The sequence below is a fragment of the Hippocampus guttulatus genome, chromosome 8, assembly GCF_054856545.1.
Source record: "Hippocampus guttulatus isolate MCC_2025c chromosome 8, RoL_Hgut_1.0, whole genome shotgun sequence".
Taxonomy (NCBI): domain Eukaryota; kingdom Metazoa; phylum Chordata; class Actinopteri; order Syngnathiformes; family Syngnathidae; genus Hippocampus; species Hippocampus guttulatus.
Window position 1 is genome coordinate 6,358,052 of NC_141268.1, and position 17,738 is coordinate 6,375,789.

The 17,738-nt window shown below is 43.0% G+C and overlaps 2 protein-coding genes and 1 long non-coding RNA gene across 3 annotated transcripts; all 3 read right to left on the minus strand.

Moving 5' to 3' along the window:
* Nucleotides 1–1,603: 1,603 nt before the first annotated feature.
* Nucleotides 1,604–2,346, minus strand: LOC147200946 (uncharacterized). Its single transcript, XR_015101656.1, has 2 exons — nt 2,221–2,346; nt 1,604–2,148 (listed from the first exon to the last, which is right to left on the minus strand). It is a non-coding gene; the product is annotated as an uncharacterized LOC147200946 (long non-coding RNA).
* Nucleotides 2,347–4,719: 2,373 nt separating this feature from the next.
* Nucleotides 4,720–9,065, minus strand: LOC147200947 (adenosine receptor A1). Its single transcript, XM_086118257.1, has 2 exons — nt 8,710–9,065; nt 4,720–5,392 (listed from the first exon to the last, which is right to left on the minus strand). The coding sequence occupies exons 1-2, from the start codon at nt 9,063–9,065 to the stop codon at nt 4,720–4,722; spliced, it is 1,029 nt and encodes a 342-aa protein (XP_085974383.1).
* A 2,321-nt stretch (nt 9,066–11,386) lies between these two features.
* Nucleotides 11,387–16,048, minus strand: adora3a.2 (adenosine A3 receptor a.2). Its single transcript, XM_086117910.1, has 2 exons — nt 15,645–16,048; nt 11,387–12,164 (listed from the first exon to the last, which is right to left on the minus strand). The coding sequence occupies exons 1-2, from the start codon at nt 16,022–16,024 to the stop codon at nt 11,504–11,506; spliced, it is 1,041 nt and encodes a 346-aa protein (XP_085974036.1). The 5' UTR covers nt 16,025–16,048; the 3' UTR covers nt 11,387–11,503.
* Nucleotides 16,049–17,738: the final 1,690 nt, after the last annotated feature.

Here is a 17,738-nt window from a genome sequence, read left to right on the forward strand (position 1 = left end):
CGGCATTCAGATAAAGACATGAGATTTCTTCACCAGGTAAGCCAAGTTAACTTAAAACGTTTTTAGTGTCATCGTGCAAAATGAACATGATCGGTGTCTTAAAATACACAAATATAAATATCATGGATCATTGACAATTAAATGTAACTTGTTGAAATTTATTTCCCTTGTGGAAATTTATTTCCCAAGCACTTGTCAAACTCTTACCCTTTTGCATTCATCAGTAGTTTTGAATTAGCACTTAGTGTCTAGAAGGTTGGTAACCCCTGTATGAGAATATCATTCCACATTGAGGTCAAACTTTTCAATTTTGTGGCACACCTGCTGAGTCTAATATTGACACAATAATTTATAAATTTTTTTATCAAGGTATTTAATATCTCCTTTCTTTGCTTAGGTCGCCTCAGGTGATCTACTGACGCGCTTCTGGGCGTTGATCATTACGCCAGCAGGTGATGTTGAGGAGCCCTCGGCAATAGCACATCTCAGGGTGCCTGTGGACCGTTGCATTCGACGGGTAAAGGAGCACACATCATTTGAATCTCAGATTCCGCGATGGCTTGATGTCAGCATGAATCAAATATACACTGTGGCATGTCTGCTGACAAATTACGAGAATGGACCTCTTGTTAAAGCACCGGCAAAGACAAGTTAGGAGCTTGACACTCTGGCAGCGCTTCCTCATGTTGTAATTTGTAATGATTGTAATGTATTAAAGTTTTTGATGTTTAATATTTTCTTGTTCTTTAGGTCTCCTAAAATCATGACTCAGTGCCATTTGTCATTGTGTGTAGAAGTTTAAATTTGACGATGAAAGTTGATGTTTTGGCTACTGATTCACCTCCAAAAGTACAGACATTGAAAAAAAGAATGTGGGATTTTTTTTAAACTGTCAACTACAGTATATACAATACCCATTTTAATAATTTGGCATTTGACACAACAAGACAAAAACATCTTCACACAAACATAGTTTCCTCCTTTTAAATCGAGCTCGAACTGAGAGGAAGAAAAAAAATCCCGTTGACTTTGTTGTTTTAAACCACAGGTGTCAAACTCAGGGCCAGACGGCCAGATCTGGCCCGCCACATCCTTTTATGTAGCCCGCCAAAGCAAATTATGTGCATCCACTTCATGTTTCTTGCTGAAATACCAAAATTGCAAACTGTCGTCACTTTTCAAAATGTTGAGATATTGCAAGCATTTTTGTTCCCACCCCCCTTTTTAAAATAAATGTAATAATATTTGAAAAAAAATGTTTTTATTGGCCTCTGGTTTTCAAAACCAATTTGTCATGCCGCCTACATGTAATATGAGACAGCTCTACATGAATGTGGGTTCATCGTTCTAACGGCCCTCTGTAGGAAACCATAGCTATGATGTGGCCCGTGACAAATATGAGTTTGACGCCCCTGTTTTAAACCAACAGATAAATAAAACCAGTCTATTTTTCCAAAGGAGGAGAAAGTCGAAATGTATTCAAATGTAGGGAGCAAAATTAAATAGTAAAATTAAATAGTCATCAGAAAAAAAAGTGCTTAAGTAAGAAACAGATACGCTTAACCGTAATAGTTTGCGACAAAGTTATGAAAGTGCAAATTGACCCAGTGTGGAGGACATATTTATTTCCCTGTAATAACAAGCAGACGTAAAAGTTATATTTACATCACATTTTTGTGGGAGAAAGTTATTTAGCAGTTTACTTGATTTTGTATACACCTAAAACACTCTTGCAAAATAACCGAGTAGTAATTAATTAATTAAGTAATTAATTCAGAGTTCAGCCAGCTCCTCGCCTCCCTCCTCAGCGAGGAGTCGGTCAAAGAGGAAGACCATGGCGTCGGACATAAACTTCGCAATCATCCTCACATTGGTCACATACCAAATTTTGTACGCGCACTCGGCCAATAGCACGAGCAGGAAGACGACCAGGAATCCGAAGAAGAAACGGTCGATGTAATAGTTGGCCTTCTCTCTGGAGCTCCACTGCTCCCACGGACGCGCCCGCCGGACTTCGTGGTATTTGCTGAAGTGCAACAAGGCCGCCTCAGCTTCGTCCACGTCCGTTTCAAGAGCCTCCGCATCCTGGCCTCCCTCTGCTCTGTGCGTGTCCGCCATTGCGCAGACTTTGAATGATGAACTTCTTGTCTGTTTACCACAATGAAAGCTTGTTAGAATTAAAAAAAAAAAAAGTCTCATTCATACTCAGGATGATCCTACCTAATAAGATTATCCCGGAAGAAGTAAGGAAGAAAAGATGAACCTGAGTTGAGGCCACTTTTGTATTGAGTGGTGTGAGAAGCGCGTTGAAGAAGTACTAAATGTAAGGCTCCTGGCCTCTCTAAGATGAAGGCTGAGGATTAGAACACACTCAGCACTTTTGAAATCCCTCATCGAGGATGAAGCTGGCAGATGGTGATACTGTAAAAGAGAGCCGTGTCATTGTGAGGGTAATGTTCAGTCGTATGAAAAGGGTTGGCAAGATCTCTGTCCAAAACATTTGGGTTTTGGTTTCAAATTAGACATGCTCGTGAATCAAGGTTGGGCTTCAAACAAGGAGTAGGGTTTTGAAATAAGGGTTGAGGTTTCAAACTCTGTTTACAAACCTACATTTGAGTTGAAGTTTGGATCAGGGTTTAATTTTGGGGTTCAAACTCTGGTTCGAAGTCTCTGGATTTTAAGTCTGGGTGAGGGTTTTAAATTATGGTTTGTGGTAAATATAAGCATTTTAAATGACATTTTTGAGCCTAATCAGTGTTTGAATGCAAATTACAGTTTGAAGCCTGGTTTAGGGTTTAGACATGGTCAAGGTTTCAAACGAGAGTTGGGATTTCAAACTCAGGTTTGAATTAGGATTGGGTTTCGAACAGGTTCGTGTTTCTAGCCAGTGTTCAAATTAGGGTTATGCTTTAAAATTTGAGTTTGAAGCAAATATTAGGGTTTCAAAGTAGGATTTGGGATTCAGACAGGGGTCAGAGTTTCCAAAGTCTGCGTGGGTTTTCTCCGGGTACTCCTGTTTCCTCTCACATTCCAAAAACATGCATGGCAGGCTGATTGAACACTCAAAATTGTCCCTAGGTGTGAGTGCGAGCGTGGATGGTTGTTCATCTGTATGTGCCCCAGGGTGTCCCCCACCTACTGCCCAAAGACAGCTGGGATAGGCTCCAGCACCCCCCGTGACCCTTGTGAGGATAAGTGGATCGGAAAATGGATGGATGGATGGTTTCTACCTGGGATTAGGGCTAGAAAAATTGGGCTTTTGGCCAGGGCTATGGTTTTAAAATAGGGTTTTGAGCCAGGGTTGGAACTTCAAACAAGGGATTAAGGATTCAAATGAGAGTGTTAAGCAAAAATTAGGTCTTCGATTTGGCTTTTAAAATAGCGTTCCAAGCCAGCATCGGTGTTAGTTCCTGGATGGCTTCCATCAGGGGTGTACCAAATGTTGCGGTTAGTGCGTCAGCTCATCAAACAAGTTTTGTGCTGCTGAACCCGGAGCCCACGTCAAAGCCAAGCCAAGCTGAGCTGACGCAGCTCGACAGCGCAGAAGAGTATGAATCACCGCAACGTGACGCTGCTGTGGCTTCATTCAAATGCGTCCGAGCCTTTTCAGTCGCCGACCTTCAGTCGAAGGACGTGATCCAGTTGCTGCATCCTGTAATCAACTGAATTGCTGCTAATAGACTTCATGCCAAAATGATGTCATCAATGACACTCTTGCAATTTCAAAACAGGATTTCAAGACAACTTTAGTTCTTCAAATAAGCGCTGGGCTTTGAAATTCGGGTTCAAACCTATGTTTGTAACGAAGGAATTGACATTTAATGTTTGTGTTTACACAAGGATAAATAGCAATGTTTTCTTTATTCTGGTAAACTTTTGTCAGCCCGTGTACATTTACTGGACACTTCATTCGGCACACCTGCATCTGAGCTGTATTTTGGTTTGGTTCTATATTATAATTCAATATGAATCGGCATTCAATCGTTTCAAAATAATTGCCAGACAGATGATGGAAACAGTGGACAGCAGGTGAACACGCCTTACGATTTTTTTTCTTTCAGCATTCTGACTGGGATTTATTGTGTGTGTATTTCAATAAAACAAACAATCAATGAATCTGTATTGAAATGAACAGTGTCAAATTTATTACACATAAATGTTTTGGTCTTACAGGTTAGCCTTTCACTAAAACAAAAGTAAAGGAGCTATGAATTGGTATGAAAAACTGTTTATCTACTTCAATTAGTTAACTTTTGGACTTGGAGTCTTATGACAGCTTCACAACCTTCTATCAAACAAGTTGTGGCATTCTTAGTCAGTAAATCATGAATCAGATTACATTAATAATGCAAAACAAATCTTATCACTTCAACATTTCATGTGCCATGAATCCATGATATGTAAACATGTTGACTGCACTTCTTCAGCACTGAATTTATCAAGACACCATATAAATAAATACATCACACAAATATATAAGAAATAAAGCCTGCTGACTGACCAAAACAAAGAGGTGTTTATTTATTTTTTATTTATTTCCAAATTGCAGCCTTTGCAATTTAAAAATTGGATTCAGCTACATTGTAATGTTGATTTGCATTGAATTAATTGTTTCTCAATACTATCAAATAACAGCTAATGGAAGTCCAAGAACCACAATTTGAGAGCCGCTGCTTTAATGTATCACTGAACGGACCCGCGTTCAAAGCTAAGAGCGCCTCATTGAGCATCCGCTTCACGCTGCAGACCTTGCGGCAAGCCCGCATCCACTTTCTCGGTGAGTGCCGGTGTGCTGCCTGGATATGGGCTTGCCCTTGCGCCACCACGGCACACCATGCAGCCACGCGCCACTTCAAACAGCGTGTCCCGGAAGCGTTTGATCCGGAAGGCATACACCAGAGGGTTGAGTGCTGAGTTGATGTGTGACATAAAGATGCCCGTGTACACGGCCATCTTGGGCGTGGCGAGGCCCGGGTGGAAGAAGTCGAGGCAGTTGACGATGTGAAGTGGCAGCCAGCACGCGGCAAAGAGCAACACCACCAACGCCAGTGATTTGGCTAGCTTCAGCTCCTTCCGGTAGTAGCGCTCACCGTCCGATGTAGCTTCGGCCCGCCGGTTGAGCCGCTGGCGGATGACGCGGAATATCTCGGCATACAGTACCATCATGACGGCCAGTGGCACCACCACCCAGCCGAAGAAGTTGAAGTAGACCATGTAGTCCATCCGCATGACAGCGGTGAACTCGCACACCATGTAGTCCGAGCCACTCAGGTTGCCAAGGACGTGCCGGTTGTTCCAGCCCACCATGGGCACCAGGCCTGCGAGGAAGGAGACCAGCCAGCAAAGGCACACGGCCATGTATGCGCGCCTCTGAGTCACGATGGTGCTATACCTTTTGAAATCACAGTCCGAAACCAATAAAACCATCAAGTGAGATATGGGGGAATGTAAAAAGACAGCTGCTGCCATTTAACAGACTCCTGCCAATGTCACTTATTTGGGCAGACATTTTAATTTTGCTGAAAGCCTACGATGCACAGTGCATTGATCGTTCAAAGGATATATGGTGCTCTGGAAGGCGTAAACAAGAGGAGTTGACTGCCTCTCGATTGATCATATGGGTAGAATGAGCTGATGTTTGCTTTTCTGATGATGTTAATAATAATAACAATTAAAAAAAAAAAGATCTTGACACGTCTTTTGAGACTCTCAAGGACACCGTACATGAATTAAACAACAGTTAAAAGCAGAATTATGCAGAAAAAACAATTAAAGCGCAGTGCAGTTACAGTGAGGAAGTGATCTTAAAAGTGTGTTTTGTGAATTTAAAAGCGGTAAGAGACTGAATTTAGTGGTCAGGTGGCAAATAATTCCCGAGCAGAGGAGCAGAGCCGCTGAAGGCCCTGCTCCCCATGGCATTGAGTCTGGCAGATGGAGCGGTCAAGTGCATAAATGGAGGAGGTCTATCTGCGATTTATCCATTTTGTATTTATATTGCACTTTATTGAACGGTGTTTGTTTGTTTTTTCTTCTTTCTTCTTTCTGCCTACATTCTTGCTGCTGGAGGCTGTAAATTTCCCCAGTGTGGGACAAATAAAGGATATCTTATTTTATCTGAGGACACACACTGGAATGGGGATGCAAAGATTAGACAGGTATGAAGGGACAAATTGTGAATGGCCTTGAAGGTATGAAGGTGCAGCTAAAATTCAATTCTCAATTGTCCAGGAGCCAGTGAGGTGAAAAGACTGTGGACAAGGATTGACGCAGTTGGGGTTATTGGGGGTGAGGGAAAGCCAGAGTCGGTTGGTAGGTGGAAGTCGGGTGAACGGGTCATGTTATTGGTATGGTTGTAGAATTATATCACGCTGTCAGGGGTGACACCCAGATTCTTAACCTCAGGGAAAGGGGAAACTAGGTAGTTTGACAACTGAGATGGAGAAACTGCCAACTTAGGAAAATGTTGTATACATGTTGTATCAAACAGAAAAATTTCTGTTTTGTCACTGTTAAGCTTCATGAAGTAAGAGGTGAACCATGTGTTGATTTCTAATAAACAGTAGGTCATGGAGGAGGAAGGAAGTAATATTCAAGGAGAGGTAAAGCTGGGTCATCAGTCATTTTCCGAACCGCTTTATCCTCACTAGGGTGCTGGAGCCTATCCCAGCTGTCATCAGGCAGTAGGCGGGGAACACCCTGAATCGGTTGCCAACCAATCGCAGGGCACACAGAGACGAACAACCATCCACGCCCACACTCACACCTAGGGACAATTTAGAGTTTTCAATCTGCCTGCCATGCATGTTTTTGGAATGTGGGAGTAAACCGGACTACCCGGAGAAAACCCACGCAGTGTAAAGCTGGGTGTAAAAGCATATTAAATTTATGGAAAATGGTGCCACGAGGGATGAAATAGATTATGAACATGAGGGGGCCCAGGACAGAGCCCAAGGGCACATCTGAAGTAACTGGATGGGGGTCGTATGAAAAGAGCTTTAGCTGGAACTGAATGCGGTCTTGGGGGTATAAGTGGAACCAGTTGAGAGCGGGGTGGACAATGACGATGGAAGAGAGTCTATTGAAGAGGATGGTGTGTGAGACGGTGATAAAGACCACACTCAGATCAAGGAGGATGGAAAATTAAATTGATCTGTAACGAAGAGATCAGAAATAATTTTTAATAGGGCTGTTGAAATGCTGTAAACAAAAAAAACGGACTGAAACGGCTTGTAAAGGCTGCTGTGCGTAATGACAGTGGAGTTGAATGGTGTTAAGACATTTTGAATTCATGGACATATTGATGTAGCTCTTGGTCAATATTTTGTTTTATCATATTGAGTTAAAACATGGAGCAATGGTTTCTTTAAGATTTAATACATTTACACATCATATTATTAGTTTTTTTCATACATATTTTATGGCTCTGTGAAAGCTTGTGGTGATGTGTACGCATATATGGTGTTAGGTTACATATCACAGCTGACTGTCATTTGTGTAAGGTTACATATCACAGCTCACTGCCATTTGTCATCTGTCATTTCACCTGATCCATCAAACAGGAGCACACAGCCCATTGGTTTATGACGTGTGGTCATTTGTTTAATAAACAAAAGCAAAGACAAACATGAGTTGTAACAGTGTGTGCTTTCTGGTGAGCCTTTTCGGAGGGCTCAAATCAAACTATCCGAACAAATGGTGACAAATCTTTCTGGGACTTTAGAAATAAATGATCAAATGATCAGTCAAAGCAAATGAAATGATTGTGAATGAAAACGAGCAACTGGATAACCACTGACGAGAATGAAACAGCAAGCACTCCAAGCCATGGTTGGGGTTTTGAGTTGGGCTTTCCAGCCTGTGAGTGCTTCATGTTGCTGTATTAAAAAAGGATAAGGTTGCAAATTAGGGTTTCAAGAATGAGCAAGGGTTTCAAGTTGAAGTTTCAAATTAGGCTTTTCAAAGTTTTTTTTTCCCAGAGTTTCAGGGCTAGGGTTTCAAGACAGGGTTTTGAAATTAGGACATACAGTAACAATTACAGCTTCAAAATTAGGTTTGGAAGCCAAGGTTCTGTTTTCAATTTAGGGCTTCAACCTTGTTTTAGGGTTTCATATAAGGGTTAGGTTTTCTAATTAGAATCAGAAATCAAGGTTAGGGGCTTAAAATAGGATTAAGGTTTCAAATGAGACTTTCAAGACTGGGTCAGTTTAAAATTATGTTTTCAAGACGGAATTAGTGTTTAAAACAAAGGTTAGCGTTTGAAATGTATGTTTAAAGCCATCATTGAAGTTTCAATTAAGAGTTTAAAGTCAAGATTTGGGTTTGAAATTAGTGTTTGAATCCAGGGCTAGGATTTTAATTGCGATTTCAAACTGAGGATTCTGTATCAAATTCAAATTTTAAACTGGAAATTGGGTTTTAAATTAGGGTGTCAGACAGTTTTTGAGCCTGCGAGTTTCACACGAGGGTATTGATGCCAAATTAGGGTTTCAAACTAGAGTATGGTTTCCAAATTTGGATTGGGAATTAATGTTATGGTTTCAAGACAGGATTAGGGTTCCAAATTATAATATTAAGTTCAGAACATTCCAATCAGTACAACATCGCTTCACAAGTAATTGGAAAACTTGCAGGATGCCAGGAAACATAATAGAAAACCCAAATCATGGTGAGAGGAGCAAACATGCGGGCAGCTTTTTTTTTTCCCGTCACCTGATGGGTATCTTGACTCTCAAGTAGCGGTCGATGGCGATGGCCAGCAGCGACAAGATGGAAACCTGAGTGATGATCACCAGCAGGCAGGACAGGAACAGGCAAGTGTAGAACCGCGTACTGATACCCAGGCTGATGGTGACGGCCAGCGGGATGACCAGGATGCCCACCGCAATATCGGCCGCCGCCAGGGATACGATAAAACAGAAGGTGGTGTTCCGCAGGTCCCGGTTCATGCAGACCACTAGCACCACCAGCACGTTGCCCACCACCGATGCCAGGGCGATGGCCACCTCCACCGAGACGTACACTGTGTCCGCATGCTCCCGGACCTTCACCTCAGGAAAGGAGGCCATGGTTCACCCCTATGGATGCGAATGGGCTAAACTTCTGGCTTCCACTTTTCTCGTGTCCATCATGTTCTTATGTTGGAGATGCCGAAAGCAGGCTGCACAGATTCTGCAGCGTTATCTCTGTCGCTCTCTCAATACTGTTAATGCAGGCCAGTGACTGAGGGGAGGGACGCTATTTTCTGCAGTAGTAGTTAGAATTGTGTGTGTGTGTGTGTGTGTGTGTGTGTGTGTGTGTGTGTGGGTGTGGGTGGGTGTGGGTGTGTTCTCGGAGGATGTGGTCTCAGAGTAATTACAGGGAGGATGCTTTTTGGCAAGGCTTTTTGGATATAACTTATAATTGGTGATGGATGCATTAGCGTTGATTGCTACGCGCAGACACATAACGATAAGCAAGTGAGGCTATGTCGAGAAAGTATATACTGTATATATATATATGTATATACAGATAGATAGATAGATAGATAGATAGATAGATACTGTATGTATAGTTCATATATTTTATTACCTTATTCACTGAAAAAAACATTTCAATACAAAAATGAAGAAACACATTCAATTAACCAATTTTGGGACCAAAAAACCCCCCAGCAAAATTAAAGCAGCTAATGTTACAGGACTCTTGATAAACCAAATGTTGGGTCAGTCAATTTACAGAACAGAGAGTATAGTCCATTCCTGCTTTATAAGCTCATATCAACAAAAATGTCTTCTAACATATTTTATTTTGCCATTCCGAAAACAACCACCAGGAGGTGGTAGAGCTGTTGATTTACGTTACAACATCCCCAATGAACACAGCATTCTTGATCCCTTGACTATTCTTGTTCAGCGCTTTTCTACCTTACAAACTCGAAGCGCTTAACACTGTTAACTGATTTACCTACTGATGGAGCAGCATCAGGAGAAATTTGGGGTCCAGTTCCTTGCTCAAGAACACTTTGACTTGGTCATATTTGACCAGCCCCCAAATCCCCAATCTCTGGGTTGTGATACCTCTCTCGACCATTGAGCCATGCTCAGAGCAACTCCATCCACCCATCCATCCATCCATTTTTTGATCCACTTTATCCTCACAAGGGTCGTAGGGCGTGCTAAAGCCTATCCCAGCTGTCTTCGTGCAGTAGGCGGGGGACACCATGATCTGGTTGGCAGCCAATCTAATGGCACACAGAGATGAACAACCATCCGTGCTCACACGCACACCTAGGGACAATTTAAAGTTTTCAAACAGCCTATCATGCATGTTTTTGGAATGTGGGAGGAAACCGGAGTACCCGGAGAAAACCCACGCAGGCAGGGGGAGAACATGCAAACTCCACACAGAGAGGCCGAAGCTGGAATCGAACCCAGTACCTCTGCACTGTGAGGTCGACGCGCTAACCACTGGACCATTGGGTCGCCTTTCAGTGCAAGTCAGTTTTATTTATAGAGCACTCAAACAAAACTGCAGCTGAAACAAAGTGTTTTCCACGAATAAAAATACAACACAGAGCACAGAGTACTTGAAATCACTAAAACAGTCAAGTAAATGCCGCTTATCAGCATTAGTTGAACCATTTTAACTCCTCAGCGGTTCATGTACTCCACTGTTTGTATATGGTGCAAGCCTGCAGAGACACAAAATGAATACCATCCCACGGCTAGTGCCACTTATGAAAAGCTAACAATGTTCTGTCCATCCAACGAAACTGAATGCAGCTCTGCCTTATGTTTTGACAATGCAAGCAGAAGTGTCACATCGGTGGGGGATGTGGGTGACTCCGCATGATATTTGAGAAACTGTAGTCCTGCGGTATTTCACTCTTCTGCGCCCACACTCCAAATGAACGGTGCTTGTGCAAGTGTATGTAAATTCACCACACTGTGACCGATCAATGGGGACAAAATGTAGATCAACCCGCTTAGACATCCATCCATCCATTTTCTATTGCCTATCTGGGGTCGGGTCGCAGAGACAGTAGCTTCTGCAGTGAAGCCCAGACTTCCTTCTCCCCAGCCGCGTCTTCCAACTCATCCCACGGCGTTCCCAGGCCAGGTGGGAGACATAGCCTATCCAGTGTGTCCTGGGTCGTCCTCGTGGCCTCCTGCCAGTGTGACATGCCTGGCACACATCTCCAGGGAGATGTCCAGGAGGCATCCAAATCAGATGCCCGAGCCGCCTTATCTGGCTCGTCTCAATGTGGAGGAGTTGCTACCACGACAGACACAAACCACTTTTTGGCCACAATTCCGATTGGTCGCCTCAACAACAGAGGCACGGAACATGGTCCACTCAGACTCAATGTCCCCCGCTTCCCTGGCACGCTCAGACAAATTTTCAGAAAAAGGGAGACAACAAAAGATTTTTAATTTACACTTGATCGGTATACAGGCACTCTAGGAAACCACAGACTGTATACGCACATGCATTTAAGGAGTACATTTTCCATAATATGACCACGTTAAGCACGTAACGGCACATTGTTGTTCATACTGTTGCTACTTTGGTTGTTGTCCATAGTCTGGCTAGACTGAGAGCCTTGGAGCTCATCCCCGCATGTGAGGCACCTCCGCCAGATCTTCAGGTATGCCGTCCTGATCTTGTGTATCTTAAAGGCATACACCACTGGATTCACAGCAGAGTTGGCATGAGACAACAGAATGCCCACATGAAAAGCGCTCGCCGGCACTGCGGCCAATTCAAAGTAGGCAACGCAGTTCAGCACGTGCAGCGGGATCCAGGAGAGGGCGAAGAGGGTCAAGACCAGGGCAAGAGAGCCTGCTAGCTGCCTCTCTTTCTTCAGGTAGATGTGAGATCTTGCCTGGGCCCCGTTGCCCGGCTTTTCTTTGAGGTTGCCACGAATGATGCAGAAAATGTAGCCATACAGTGCCGACATGACTAGTAGTGGTGTCAGGCTGCAGAGGAAGAAGTTGAAGTAGACCAGATAGGACATCGGGATCACGGCGATGAACTGGCAAATGAACAAGGAGTTGGGAGACTCTGGGGAGGTGGTGTCTTCGTTTTGCCAGCCCAGCATGGGCGCGAAACTCAGAGGCAGAGCGACAAGCCAACATGCAGCAACCACAGACCATGAATGTCTTTGTGTTACCGTCCGTTTGTACCTGCAAACAAGACAGTATGGATGTTTCATTAGCCTGTTTTCAGGATCGTAAAGCAATATTTAATATTGATGTGTGTTGTCGCAAATAACTTAGAGTAGTGGCAATTGCAATAGCCAAAGCTAGCGAGACTAAGCACAATTTCCATCACCATCATCTTAATTTCATTTTCTAAGACCCACACAGATATACGAAGACTGTGTCAGCGGCCTGACATTTCACTGTTACACATTGTGCTATTGCATGGTGTGGGCAGCAGACAGGCAAGTCACATTTACTTGGTACATTGGCCAATTGAAAAAACAGATTCCAAAAACATGTGATTAGTGATCAGTCACCCTGAAGTGTTAGATGTTTACGCAGAATAGTAAAATCAAATCTTGGACTAGTCGACAAATAGGTTCATCATCTTGCCAGCGCTCCCACTTGGCACAGTAAACTGTGCGTTTAAAAAAAAGTTTTCTCCATCCAATGCATGAAACATGAAGTGCATGGGGGAGCCCAAATATTATTCACACCTTATAGACAGCACTTACTTTGCTCTATATCAGGGGTAGGGAACTCCGGTTCCTCAAGAGTCATGTCCTGCCTGTTTTAGAGCTCTGTCGAAGCCTGAAATGATCATTACCAATTGAATCAGATGTGTGGGAGTAGGGAGAGATCCAAAACAGGCAAGATATGGCTCTCGAGGAATCTGAGTTCCCTTCCACTGATCAATATATTTGGATTTATTTGTATAGCGCTGCTGCTTCCAGTCTAGTCTCGAATGGCGACTTTTTCGACAACCACTCACAAATATTAGACAATATTTACAGTACATTTAGATAGACACGACAGCTGCAGTGAATAAGGCAAAGTCAAGCTATTATGAGTATATCTCGTTCACTTGCTCCTTTGAGACGCATCATCAAGCTCGAACTCACTGGATGAATACCAAACCATTGCTTTTGATTGAACAACGTATTATGTCATTCTAACTCAATTTTACAAATGTTTTTTGCCCATTTTATGGCTGATACAATGGTCAAATCCAATCCCTAGTGGATGTGCTGATATATCTCAGAAAGAAAAAATGGAATATGGATCAACCCAATTGATGTGAAATGATGTTTTTAGAGGTTGTTGTCGGCCGAAGACATACATTTTAGTGGGAAATGATTGCAATTTGACATATTAAACGACGTAAGCTTTTGTTTTACGCTTATGTTGAGTTTCAGTTGTAGCTACAGGTACTTGAAAGGTGATTCTGCACTGTCCTTGGCTCTTAATTACAAAAACGTATTTGTTGCATATAAGCCTGTGGACCTATCGGTAATTATTTTCAGTAAGGCCATAAATGGCTGTTTGCAGATAGGACTGGCCATCATCCATCCATCCATCCATTTTCTGATCTGCTTTATACTCACACGTGCTGAAGCCTATCACAGCCGTCTTTGGGCAGTAGACGGGGGACACCCTGAGCCAGTTGCCAGCCAATCGCAGGGCACACAGAGACAAACAACCATCCGCGCCCACACTCACACCTAGGGACAATTAAGAGTGTTCCATTCACCTGTCATGCATGTTTTTGGAATGTGGGAGGAAACCGGAGTTCCCAGAGAAAACCCACGCAGGCCTGGGGAAAACATGCAAACACCACACAGGAAGGCCAGAGCTGGAATCAAACCTGGTACCTCTGTACTGTGAGGTCGACGTGCTAACCACTGCCCACTGGGCCGCCCTGGCCATCATCCATCCGTCCATTTTCTGAACAGTTTATCCTTAATCAAGCAAAATCACATCGCCGTTTCTTTGTTTTTATTGACTTAGAGATAAACAATTCAACATTAGTATTTCGCAAGTCAAAAATAGCTACTTTGATAAACTAAAATAATTTAAATATTTATCTTTCGAAATCGCCACCTAAAATGGGAGGGCAAAACCACCTACGATTGATGTGTCTGTCTCCTTCTACCCTTTGTCACATCCCGGCTCGATAACTGCAATGCCCTTTACTTTGGAGTCCGCCAGTCCTCCATTAAGCGCCTTCAGCTGGTCCAGAATGCCGCTGCTCGGCTCTTGACTGGTACTCGTAAGAGGGAGCACATAACTCCTACTCTGGCATCCCTTCACTGGCTCCCCATTCATTTTAGAGTTATTTTCAAGATCCTCTTATTTGTTTTCAAATCTCTGAATAATCTCGCGCCACCTTACCTCTCTGAGCTCATCCGCCCCTACACACCTGCCCGGCGCCTCAGGTCTGTGGACCAGACCTTATTAGAAGTACCAAGAACTAAACTCAGGCTCAGAGGGGATCGAGCCTTTTCTGTTGCTGGTCCCTCTCTCTGGAATGACATCCCACTGAACATTCGGCAAGCCTCCTCGCTAACCATCTTCAAAACCCTCCTCAAAACTCACTTGTATTCTTTGGCATTCGACTCAGCATGACTTAGATTTGTTCTTGGTTTTACTGTTTGGTGCTTTCTACCGCCTTTATTACCGATTTGTCTTACTGTTTATTGTGCATGTTAAATTGCTCCATGTACAGCACTTTGTATGCAGCGATGGCTGTTTGAAAGTGCTCTATAAATACTGTTGACTTGACTTGACTTGACTAGTGAACATGTAGTGTCAGAACTGGAATTTTGAGTGTGAAAATGCATGCTATGGTGTAGCAAAACCATAACCATGGGATTAGGGACAAGTATCACCATAAATCATCAAAAACAGTTAATTTGGTGTGCTTGTGAATTTTGCTGGTTCTGGTGGGTCCACTTAGCCCCAATGCAAGTGGATTGTAATGCAAAAAACAAAAAAAAAAGACAATTTTCTCGATATACATCATCGTCCTGGATGAGTAGCATATTAAAATTCAAGTCATTGTGGTACATTAACATGCTTTTTTTCCCCTGATATTTTTCATCCTTATATCATCCGTCCATCCATTTTCCAACCCATTTATCCTCACGAGCCTCACTGGCGTGCTGGAGCCCATCTCAGCTGTCTTTGGGCCGTAAGCGGTGTACACCCTGGTTGTCAGGCAATTTTTTGATGATGAAGATGATGATTATTATTTTGTAAGTTTGAATTATGTTTTTTTTTATGCCAATAACAACAACAACAACAAATCTGCCTCAGCAAGATTCATTTTGACCACCCTCTTTAAGTTATAAAAATGGTTCCTAAAGAATTACCGTTCCTAAAGGGCTACCGTTTTTTTTTGGCTTTATTTTTGATGTGTTTTTTGTTTCCATGTAATTTGGCTAAATGAAGTAACCAAAGTATTATATACAGCTGTTTGTATGATACAGTACGATTGTTCACCAAGGCAAAGAACTAGCACAATACTAAACACTCACTATTGTTAAAATAATATCTCCTCAACAGATCGAGGTAGTAATTTGGATTTGTACTTGTAGCTTCTGAGTTATCATTCTTTGAACTTTACTGACATTCAACAATTGTTCAGAAGTCCTGCGAAAACACATTAAATAATTATTTTACCTGAGTGGGACGTACACACGGAGAAAGCGGTCCAGCGAGATGGCCATGAGTGATAGAATGGAAACCAGGGTCAACAGGATGACCACGCAGCTGATGAAGAGGCAGGTGCGAAAGGATGTGTTCACCCTGCCGTCCACCAGCACGGCCAGCGGGACGGCTACCAAGCCCACTGCGCAGTCAGCTACCGCCAGCGACACGATTAAACAGAAGGTGGGCTGCCCGATGCTTTTGGTCGTCTGTACGGCAGCGATGACCAGAGTGTTTCCGAGGACGCAGCAGACGGCGATGAGTACCTCCAACGAGGCATAGACCATCTCGCCTGCATGCATCACGTCTCCTCTGTGGTTCACCATGCGGTATGGTGACACTTCGATCTTCATCTCGGGCTTGAATGGTTTGAGGAAGTCAAACGTGCTTCTTCCTATTTCTGTTAAGGCTGACACACTTTAACCCTGATGAATGTGATTGTGCTGTGTCAGGAAGAGGCCCCTACTTTTGTTGGTTTCTTTGCTTTAAGTGCTGTGTATGAGCGAATGAGTCACCACTAAGGTAAATTCAAGCCATAACCAAGGGAAATGGAGACAAATCACACCATAAATAATCATTAACACAGTTAACCACACCGTAAGATCAGTTTCAGACATTTGTTCCGTTGTCCCTTCTGTTTGAAGATACTTGCAAAGACTGAGACGTTTTGCCGCCCTAGATTTGCTCCCCCCCAAAGCGTCTCAATTGCTAATACAGTGAAACTCCTCTACAACGAAATCATCTTTGCAGCAAGAAATTTTTCACAACAGGGGGTTTGCACTGTAGCAAATTTGATCTCAGATGTAAACACACACACACACACACGTATGTGTACACGCACACACAAACGTATGTGTACTCTTTATTTTTATTGCAATAGTGCATAAGTATGAGCATACACCTATTTGACACTTCATATTGTCAGTGTAGAAAGAAAAAAAGGGAAAGAAATTGCAAAATTTGCGATCAACATTCACTTTCACTGACATCAATTTCTTGGATAATGTCTTTTATTTTGCTTCCTCCGTTTTTCATTTTGATCATTTTTACCCTCTCTTCTTGTCTTAGCTGCTTGACATCCAAAGGTCCGTTTTGTAGCCATTTTAGCAATGCAACGTTTTTGTTGTGTCTGAAACGAACAATATCAAATACTTACTGGACTACTGCGCATGTGTAAACCAGTGTGGTGGTTGCTGTTGCCGTTTCCGAACGAAGCAGTAGAGGTCGCTGTTGGATTAGACTTCGTTGTAGTGAAATTCGTCGCGAGGCAAGATAAGAGAAAAAGATTTCGTATAACGCCAAAGGTTTTTTTTTGGTTGTATGGGGGGGGGGGGGGGAGTGGGAATGGTGTTAATGCATGAAGATTGTTTCACACTAGGGGGTATTTTCGCCCATTTTGGTTTCGTTGTTATGGAGTTTCACTGTATGTTGCCCAGTGACGCACTTCAGCATTGGGCTTGAGTTACCCTCCCCTATGAGAACTGGAACAGTTTCCTTTGCACCCGTCATCATCCAGCGCAGTTATGTTCCTGAGTTATTATTACCAAGCACAAGCCTGCCAACTTGCAAGCTAGCTGGCGGTTAGCCACCTCTCCTCGTGCCGTGTAAAGCACCTCGACGACCTTGTGGGATCTATTCCAGCAGCTGGAGGCTTTAATTGGATGTGTTTTTGCATCTAAAACGTGGGATGTCGGGATGTGTAGGCATAAGATGCTACACGAGTTAGCATCCATTCGGACACGCCCACGGCATTAGAGCAGTGAAAAGGGCTGGATTAGTGGGGTTTTTTATTTTAATCTCGCACATTCAGCAAGGTTGTTAACATTTTTCTCTGTGGTGTATGAAATTTAGCAGACAATTATTCTCACAGCAATTTCATAAGAAATCATTTTTTACACGGGTGACAATTTTTATTGTGGTGTCAGTGGAAGGCTGAACTCAATATTGAACACACATTTCCTGGCATTTTGGCCAAGTGTATGCTTCCAACTTGGTAGGAAGCCACTTTTTCTTTAGCATGACCAAAGGACATTGCATAAAGTCCTTCCACAAGAGATTAAGGTTTTT